Raw genomic sequence first — 9,200 nt, 5'->3', positions numbered from 1 at the left:
CTCCTGAACTGATTAACTGGTTCTAGTTCTCAGTGTAAGTGGTTTTGCTGGTGTGGACGTTACTTTATCAATACGTATGGCATACTGGTGGAGTAGCACCTAACTGGCAGAAACAGACCCAGTCCCCACTTGGATGGGGGGATAGGAATGGCTGCACATAGCAGATGAGGCGTTTGTGAGGGGCCAGTGAGATGGGGATGAGGAAGAGGGAAAGGAGATGTCAGCTAATGATGTCCCAGATACATCTGTGGCTAAGTACTGGGACTGATGTACTGAGTACTGGGAACTGATGTATTGGCTTAGACGGCAGCTTAGTAAACACACAGCTTCAAATCTAGGGCAGCCCTGTTGCTGGAAGGTGTAGCCTGCCCTCCTTCCTGATCCCCACAGCCCAGTCTCTGGGGGTTTGCTCCGCAGCGAGTGGCTGATGTGACTCACTTCCTCCCGTGGGACCACAGCGGTGGCACGGGGGACGGCAGGAATGCCGGGCTGAGGGCGTGCAGGAAAGGCAAGTCTCCTTTTTCGGGCAGCTGCGTAGCCTTAGGAAGCCGTACCTTAAACCCAGTATCCTGTCTGGGACAGTGACCAGCCCTAGATAAATTAAGGGAAGACATGAGAAACTCTGAGGCAGGTAATTACGGAGTGACTTGGCCTTCAGGCATTGTCTGTCATTTCCCCCATTAACGAGGAGCTTGATGCACGCCCTGCGCTTATCAGAACCTTCGTGCTTTTAAGTATGTTTCCCAGTTGCAGCTCTGGATATTCTTGCTATCTGTACATGTATCTAATCTCTGCTGAGTCTTCACACGCCTCGCTCCTTGCTACATCCTGGGGCGATGAATTCCACGGATTTAATAGTCCGTGGGCCCGACCCTGCGAGGAGAGGCCAGGGACAGCCACCCACAGCAGCCGCGGGAGCTCGAGGTTGTCACTGCTCGGTGACACAGCTGGGTCTGCTGCCGGCTGCAACGCTTAAATTCAGAGGTTCCTAGAGGAACAGCACAGGAAAGGCCTGCGACTGTTTTGACATTGGCAGTTTTTGAATAACTTTGCTCTTACAGGCGCACAGGAGAGTCAAATCGGGTAGTTATTAGGGAACAGTCTGGGAGCTTCTTTCTTTAGCAAGGCCCCCCCCCTCGACTGCCTTGTTGCTTGTAATTAACGAGGGGGCCGCTGAGGCACACGGCCGGCAGGAGGGTCGGTAGCTCCAGCCCGCGCTTTGATCTTCCGCCTCCCCCGGCACCGGCTGCGGGGCTCGCTCGGCCGGCGGGACCCCCGCCCGCGGCTGGCCGGAGCTTCGGGGCCCGGGGGGCGGGCAGCGGCTGGCCCCCGCCCCCTCACCTGCTGCCCGGGGCGGGCGGGCGGGGCGTCGCCGCCTGGCCGGGCTGGGAGCGGGGCTGCCCGCGGAAACTTGTGCGGCAGGAAGGGAGCGGAGGGCGGGAGCGGCGCCGCCAGAGTAGCAGCTCCTCCTCCTCCTTCTCCAGCGCCCCGGGCCCGGCGGCGCTGGGAGAGGAGCGGCCGCGGCGGGGCCCCATGCGGCGGCCGGGACGGCGCTCTCCGCCGCCCGGCCCCAGCAGCAGCAGCAGCAGCCGCCGCCGTCGATGACCTGGACCAGCAGCATGAGCAGCGGCTACAGCAGCCTGGAGGAGGAGGAGTCCGAGGAGTTCTTCTTCACTGCCCGCACGTCCTTCTTCAGGAGGCCGCCGGGCAAGACCCGGGCCGCCCCGCAAGTAAGTGCCGTGTGCCGGGCTGAGGGGCGGCCTCGCCCCCCGGGGCAGCTGCCGCCGGGTCGGGCCGGGCCGCCTCCCTCCGTCTCTCCTTCCCTCCTCCGGCCTCGGCCTCCACGTGTACGCCGCCCCCTCCCCCACGGGGAAGGATCGCGGGAACCGCCCGGGCCCCGGGAGGAGGCAGTGGGGAAGGGCTTCCCTCCCCGGGCTTCGAGCGGGGCTTCTGCGCGGGGCGGGGGTCCCTCTGGAGGGGCCCCCGCCAGCCCCGAGAGCCCGCCGGGGTGCCCGGCTCTGAGCCGGACTGAGGGAGCCAGACGGCAAGTCTGACACCACCACCACCCCCCCCCCCCCCCGCCCCGCTCCGCTCCAGAGCCCGGCGGGCTGGGGATGTGATCAAGCATCACATGTTTGTGTGGTGAGTAACCGTGCTATCAGCCCTGCTATCGGCTCTGCTGGCAGCTCCCGGCTGGGGTACGGCAGGGTCTGCCTCTTCACTCCTCTCGGAGCTCATTTGGAGATGAATGACAGCCTCTTCAGCTGTTTTGTTGGCAGAGAAAGGTCCTCAGAAGTGTTTAAGTGTCTTGGTTTAAGGGTTCAAGCTCAGGAAATCAACTGCAAGTGGGCTTTGAAGTGAAGAACTGATTAAAAACAAAGCAAAAATTCAAAACCAACCCCTTTTGTGGTCAGCATTGAAATTTCGGTGGAGGACCTACAGGGCTGCAGGCAGAGTGAGAAGTGTGGTGTGCTGAGGAAGCCTTGCCACAACAAAACCAGCCTCTCTGTCCTAGGAGCAAAGTTTGTATCAGGGATACAAAATGAAACAGTCCCTGTCTGATGTAGAGCCAGTGGTTAAACCATATAGGGTAAATGTCACGTTTCTTTGGTTAAGCAGTCTAGCCCCTCTCGTTTTTATCTTCCCAAAGCACAGCATCTCTTTCTAGAGGTGCTTGGTATCTTTGGAAACTATTAGCTGGTGAGCTTGTTTTGTTCTAGCTTTTCTTCACCTGCTCCCACCAGTGCCTGTGGCTTCTCTCCGTTCAGCGCCCATTTCTTTGTACAAACTTTTGGTGTTTTCACCACTGGGGCTTTGGTGTTGATATTACTGCTGCTATGGAGACCTAGTTGTCAACTTGCTTGTCAAAGCCTGGATACCTCGGGTGCCCTCTGGCCCATCTGTGGGGCTTGTCAAGACCCATTGTTTGTTGCCCACAGCCGTTCCTCTAGGCTATGTTGTGCTGCAGAAAGCCAGCCTTGGTTTCTGTTTCTCCGAGGTTCTCCATCTGTTATGCCCCGTTTGTGATTTGCTTAAAACTTAAGCCCTCTAACTGCCCCTCGGGAAACTCCTACTCCTGTTCAAGGAAGTGCAGAGAGCTTTCTTGAGCTTTAGCTTCCTTTGCAAAGTTTGGCAAGGAGCCTGAGCACTCCCTCTCCCTACACCTGAGCTTGGGCACCTTGTGCAAATAGGCTGGAATGAGCTTTTTATCAGGTCATGGCTGCTTCCCCAGGGTGCTTCTCGCTGTTCCCCTCTTCAGGGGTTGTCTTTTTCTCATCCATCTTGAGTTTCAGCCTCCCACTAACCCGAGGGACTCTGTGGAAGTTGGCAAGTCCTGCTGAGTGTCCTTGAACTGCATCTGCTAACGTATTTGGCCGGCATTGGCTGCCACCTGGCCGTTACAGGGGAGGCCCTCGGCGTGACTGTGCTGTGCGAACAGATACCTAGCTGCTCTCAGGCTGCGTGTAGCTGCTGTGTTATGAGATGTGAGAAGGCCCAGGTCTTGATTTAGATCCTAAAAACATAACATATGTCTTTATAATGCTATTGTATCAGTTGCCTTACTAAATACTAGTTGTAGAAGTAGTAAATTGTGCAAACACGTAAATTGCTGTATGTGATGTTAACATTTCCAAGGGAGGGGGGGGGGGCGGAGAAAACCATAAAATTTGATACAGTGCTCTAGTAATGTTTCCCAGAAGAATACTGCGGGGTACATGTTTAAGTATGTATTGAGTAGCCTGGAACAAATTCATCTGTATTGCTGACTCTGCAGCGTCAGAAATGCTCAGCTAAATGTTTCTAGTCATAAAGTTATTACAAGTTGCTCTGAGCTGCTGAGTTATAGAGCAAAGAAAAAAAAATCCCCAAACAATGCTGAATGTAGATTTCAACAGTCATGTGGCTAGTAAGAGTGAGTTTCCCCTTCCAGCAATAACAATCATAATAAGCTGCTTTGTACAGATGAGGATGTTACTTTTGGTTTGTATTTGAGGTTTAGTCAAAAAATGCATACTATGTCCCCTTGAGCAAAGAGAAAAGAGGGGAGCTGTTAGTTATTGTTTCTGTGTCTTTCTCAGCTGTACAGACATTAAGTTTTGCAGTGTGGGTTTTTCTTTTCTTGTAGAAGACTTAAGTGCTCGCAATTACTTTTATCCCTCTGTCTTAGCTCCCTCTGCCCCCTTTCTTGAGGGGAAGAAATGGGTTAGAGCATTTGGCTTGCAGCTGTGCTTGCAGAAAACCTCAGTAGTAGCATTTGGACTTGTTTTGTATGGATTTCCAAAGAAAAGAAGGAAAAAAGGGAATTAAGTAGCTGGGTGAATTTTTGTCTTGCATTTAATGGGGCAGGGGTATGCTTACTTATGTACCTCAGTTTCTGCAGCTAAGACAGGATTAATGGATTGATACCAATTCTGGTGTAAAAGTCTTGTGATAGGACTTTTTAGCTTTGCCGAAGATAGCTCATCTTCTGTGGGGTGGTTAAAGGCTTGTCTCTTCATCTCTTTATGCCACTTCTAAAAAATTGAAGCATAAACCCCATTACAGCGTATGACAGGCAGCATGGTGTTTTGAGGCCAAGCAGTGGCCCCAAAGCAATTTCTTAAGGAGGAAATACTTTAATCTGAGGGCAAGATGCATAAAGTGCAGGCTGCTTTATGCTGTGGTGGCGTTAATGGAAGTTTAGCTTTATTTAAGGTTTCTTATATTCTGTAGCTGTTGTAAAATTTAAGTATCAGAGGCTAGATAAACTCAGTCTGGCCCTGTTTCATGTTTGCAATGACTTCGTTAAATAAATGAAAAAGGAGGAACTGTAAATATTTTGTCCTGCCAGTGTGACTACTCATGTGAGGTAAAGTTATCCGTGTGCATAGGCTTTTGCAAGATCAGACCCGTGCTTCTGTATGATCAAGCCTTTGGAGATTGTCCGTTCCCTGTAGAGAAAATAACAGAATAAGATGTTTTGCAAACTTTTGAAAGCTGACCCGTTTCTCTCTGTCTTTCTTCCTGCCCACTCCCATTCTTTCAGAAAAATGAAAACAGACATTCCTGCTCTTGCAAGCCCTACCATGCGTTGGAGGGATATGCATCTTCCTGCGTAAGTTTTCTGCACTTCCCTTCTGCACAGCAGTTCCCCATACTCTCCCACTTTGAACAGGGTTGATGGAAATCCTCACTTCTCCTTTCTCAGGCAGCTTGATGGATGGTGGCTTTTCAAGCGTTGTGGTTGGCATCTGGGTTAGTTCACAGCCTTGCTAAGCTCATGTCTTCTGTGAGATTCACTGTAGATACCTGGGCACATCCCTGTGCTTGACTCTGCCTGCTCTGTGTTTCAACGTCCCCTTCCACTCTTAACTGCGAGGGTTAGAAACACGAGAAGAGGCCATGGGCAGCATCGCTCTGTCTCTCCCCCTCTCCCTCCCCCCTTCCTTGTGAGGGATCTCTGAGAGAGGACGCCACTGTGCTTTGGGAAACACTGCTTCAGAAGCTGGTGGTGCTGTGAAGATCATGGATCTCAGCTGTTAGAAGAGTGCAAATCCTGCAGCTTGTATTCAGCATCTGACTTGTGAATAGTTGCATGCAAAATGTGAGAGTTCTGCTTGATGGCTAATGCAAAATAGCTTGGAGATAGGAATTTTGACACTTGGATGCTGCTTTTCTCTTTAAAGAAAAAAGCAGCTGTGTGTTTATGCTCTGTTTTTCACCATTACATACAAGGTTCTGTAAAAGTGCTTGCAAGAAAAATGGAATTGCTTCTGTGACAGTTTCCAGAAATGCACGCTTTCCTCCTGCACCCGAGAACGTGCTTGTTGCCTTGCTGTCAACACCAGGCCTGCCCGTCTGAAGTCTGGTTTCTCCCTCTCTCTTCCCCTTACTGGTCTCGGTCTTCATGGCTTCCAGACCCGCTGTCTTAATTCCTTCCCCTGCACCCGGTGCCCCCTGCCATGACGTTGTTTTTGTGGCTGTCTTTTCTGTGCGTCAGTGGAGTTTGCAGGTGTGGTGATGGGGGGTGGGAAAGGAAATTCATAAAAAAGCTGGAACTGAAAAGCGGATATACAAGAGCAGAGGAGGTATGAAGGGGAGAGGCAACAGGCAGAGGGTGAAAGTCTCATCCCAAACTAGTCCTGGCAAGGTAACCAGCCATCTCTCATTCTGCTGTTGGAGGAGGAGGTTTGCAGGGAAAGCTGTAGCAATTTGTTTTTTTAATGGGTAAGCTGGTGCAAGTGTGAAAAAGTAGACAAACTTCTGGGTGCAGAAGTGCCTTTTTTTAGGCCTTTTTTAGGGTTCCATGTGAATTTGCACAATGGGTTGAGGCATTTCATTGGGAGGAAGAGAGACAAAAAAAAGCATTTTATTTGGGAAGAAAATGTGTTCTAGGGGTAAAATACAGTTTATAACTGCTCAAGTCTCCTTAGGATGGCTTTGTGTTACCAGTGTCCATTATTAATAAGTTTCACGTTGTTTGGCCATTACAGCTCTTCCTGGGTTTCCTTTCAGTAACATTCCCTGGGGAAAATGGCTCTTCTAACTACCAGAACAAATGACGTTTCTAATTATAGGCTTGCTTTGGAGCCAAAAAGTTTAAGTTTGTGTTTGACGTGTAGTCTTGAAACTTACTTAAAAAAAAACCCTAACTAAAAATATCCAGTGATGTTTCATTCTTCTTTTTTTTTTTTTTTTTTTAAGCCATTTGGCAGTCAGTGAATATTATGGGATAAACATTGTTGCAACTAAAATACTTGAAAGTTAAGAGTTGAAGGAATGAGCAGGGTAGAGATTGAGTCTATTTTGAGCTCACGTCACTGTCAGAGTAAACTACCCTTATTTTGTGTTTCTGCCTCGCTCTTCTCTCGGAGCACTTGATGTGGCGTGTGTGCGTCAGTAGCTTGAAGGAGCGTGGTGGCTGCTTTGGGGTGAACTCTGAGTCTTTTTCTGGTGTCTGACAGCCTCTGGAGGTGAGATGAGATTTATGCTCTGTGCAGAGGGTGCTGTTTGATGTGCACTGGTTTATCATAGTTGGTTCTTAGAATCATCAGTTTAAATTTTGGGGACTTACTATATGAAATGGTAACTACTAGCACACAAAAAGTTACAAAACATGTTTAGGAGAGATGGGTTAATGTACTGTCCCAAGAAGAGTTCAAGTCACTAAAGCATGTAATGAGTGCTGTTACATTCAGCGGTTTATTTTAAGTGTCATGAGTGGCCAGCAGTATTCAGACCAGGTGACTAACTCTTTATCTTTTCACATTAGTCTGTTGTTCTATATTAGGTGCATCTCAGGCAGTTGCTTCTCTGTTAGCATAAACTTTTGGAGCACCAGCAATGTGTTACTAGTTTTGTTATTGACATTTGTTTGAATATCACCAGACAAACACTGGATTTTTTTTTTTCCCTTTTATTTGGAGAAAAAAAAAAAAGACTTTGATTCACCTGAGTGTTGGGGTACAGTAGTTAGGATTCTCACTGGTAGAATCGGAAGTACCTAGTATGTATGGGTGTCTTCTGATTCAAGTGATGTAATTGGGTTGGGATAATCCTGTGGCTTTATCTAAGTACAAAGGCCGAAGGGCAGAACTGCTGAAGCTTTGGACTTTCACTGAAGTCGGAAAGTATTGGGCACCTATAGCCTTGTGGTCTAAAATGTTTAGACTTGGGCTTCTTTAGACACACGTGAATAGACATGGAGACAGAAGGAGTTTTGTTTTAACTGAAGTCTGGTGAATTCAGGGAAGTGCTCTGCAGAGCAGCTGAGCTCAGGATTATCTGAATACACTAAAGAGATTTTTAAAACCACGTAAACAGTTACTTAAGGAAGGGGAGAACTTGGTACCCCCTTTTCGTGATCTCTTCTTCAACCGTAGACCTGTGTGTAAGAACTATATCAGAATAACCATTTTGGAAGAGGTTCTTGCTGGCTAACATTTACCACTTCAAGAGCAAAATTATGAAGAAAAACTGAAGTAAAAACTGATACTGCAGTTTGTCCCTTGTGTAAAGAGCCAGCGGCACCAGTGTGGGATTAACACTTGCAAATAAACTGATTAACAGAGGATTTTAGATGAAGTGCTAGGTCTGTAATGCAGAGTTTGCTTGTGACAGTGTACTTGTGAGCTAAGACAAGCAATGTAAGCATTGGGAAGAGAGAACTGAGTGTGACAGGTTTCTGTTGTTCAGCTCTCCTGATGCAGCTAAGGCCCTGGGGGATTTCTGCAGGCACTGGGCCAGGCTGTTCAATACGTACTGCACTTTCCTTCCAGGGAGAAATAGTAGGGGTTTTATGTATGTATGCATATATACACTCGGGGGGGGGGGAACCCACCCAAAAAAAACCCACCCCCCCCGATTTGTACCTTTTGAGACCAACATTCAGGAAAGGTCTTAAAACCAGCATGTCCCACAGACTTTAGGGGTGTGCCCTGGTGGGACTGAAGCTAGCACAGTGTCCTGTCGTCCCCTCCCAGTTTCAGTGCAGCGCTTACCTGACTGCAGTACTGTGAAGCTTGTGTGTGTGTTTAGGTCCCTATAACAAAGCCTGCACGTTCCTGTACGCAGGTGTGAATTGACTTGGCATGAGTAATTGCTACTTTCCTTCGGTCTTTTTTGGCGCACTTGTTCTTTTGCGAGGTTGATGAAACACTGCAGACAGTTTTGAGGAGAGTGCTTCCTATGCAGACATGTATTTGGCTATGCTAAGTAGCCACACGTGATTTATGTAGCAATTAAGATCATTTTCTAGTTACTCATCTGTGTGTGTGCTGGAGAGGAATTTGTGTTCCCGTATACGGCGGAATCTATGCTGTGTTGAAAATAATGGTAAAAGCGGCAGTGGTTCATCTGCCTCAGAGGAAGCATCAAGTGTTAATGTTGGGTATGCAGGAGTACTTGGTGTGCTGGTTGTCAGCTTCTCCATCTCACTCTTTACCCACAAAGTAATTGTGGAAAATGCTGTTTGTAAGTGTGTTTGTTTTAGAATAATACAGTAGGGGCAAATTACAAAGGCAGTTGTCTGTCATATTTTATAATTATTCCTGTTGTCCATAATTAGGCCTCCTTGTCTTGTGTTCTGTCTCTCTTCTATCTCTGTCTGATTGATCTGAGGTGTGATCAAGTGCATGGATCCACAGTCTAACCATACTGTACCTCCTTCATAGTGCATTGTCCTCTTATCTTGTGTTTGTAGTACCTAATCAATATAGCCT

At 48.5% G+C, this 9,200-nt stretch overlaps 1 protein-coding gene across 1 annotated transcript in view; it reads left to right on the top strand.

Moving 5' to 3' along the window:
* Positions 1 to 1,601: 1,601 nt before the first annotated feature.
* RASSF3 (Ras association domain family member 3) overlaps positions 1,602 to 9,200 on the top strand; it is a 53,109-nt gene continuing 45,510 nt past the window's right edge. The window contains exon 1 of the mRNA XM_086472207.1: positions 1,602 to 1,730. Coding sequence (XP_086328333.1) covers positions 1,602 to 1,730 — 129 coding nt within the window. The remainder of the gene's footprint in view (positions 1,731 to 9,200) is intronic.

The sequence above is a fragment of the Leptosomus discolor genome, chromosome 1 (genome assembly GCF_034619465.1).
Source record: "Leptosomus discolor isolate bLepDis1 chromosome 1, bLepDis1.hap2, whole genome shotgun sequence".
Taxonomy (NCBI): domain Eukaryota; kingdom Metazoa; phylum Chordata; class Aves; order Leptosomiformes; family Leptosomidae; genus Leptosomus; species Leptosomus discolor.
This window is presented reverse-complemented; position numbering and strand designations above follow the sequence as displayed.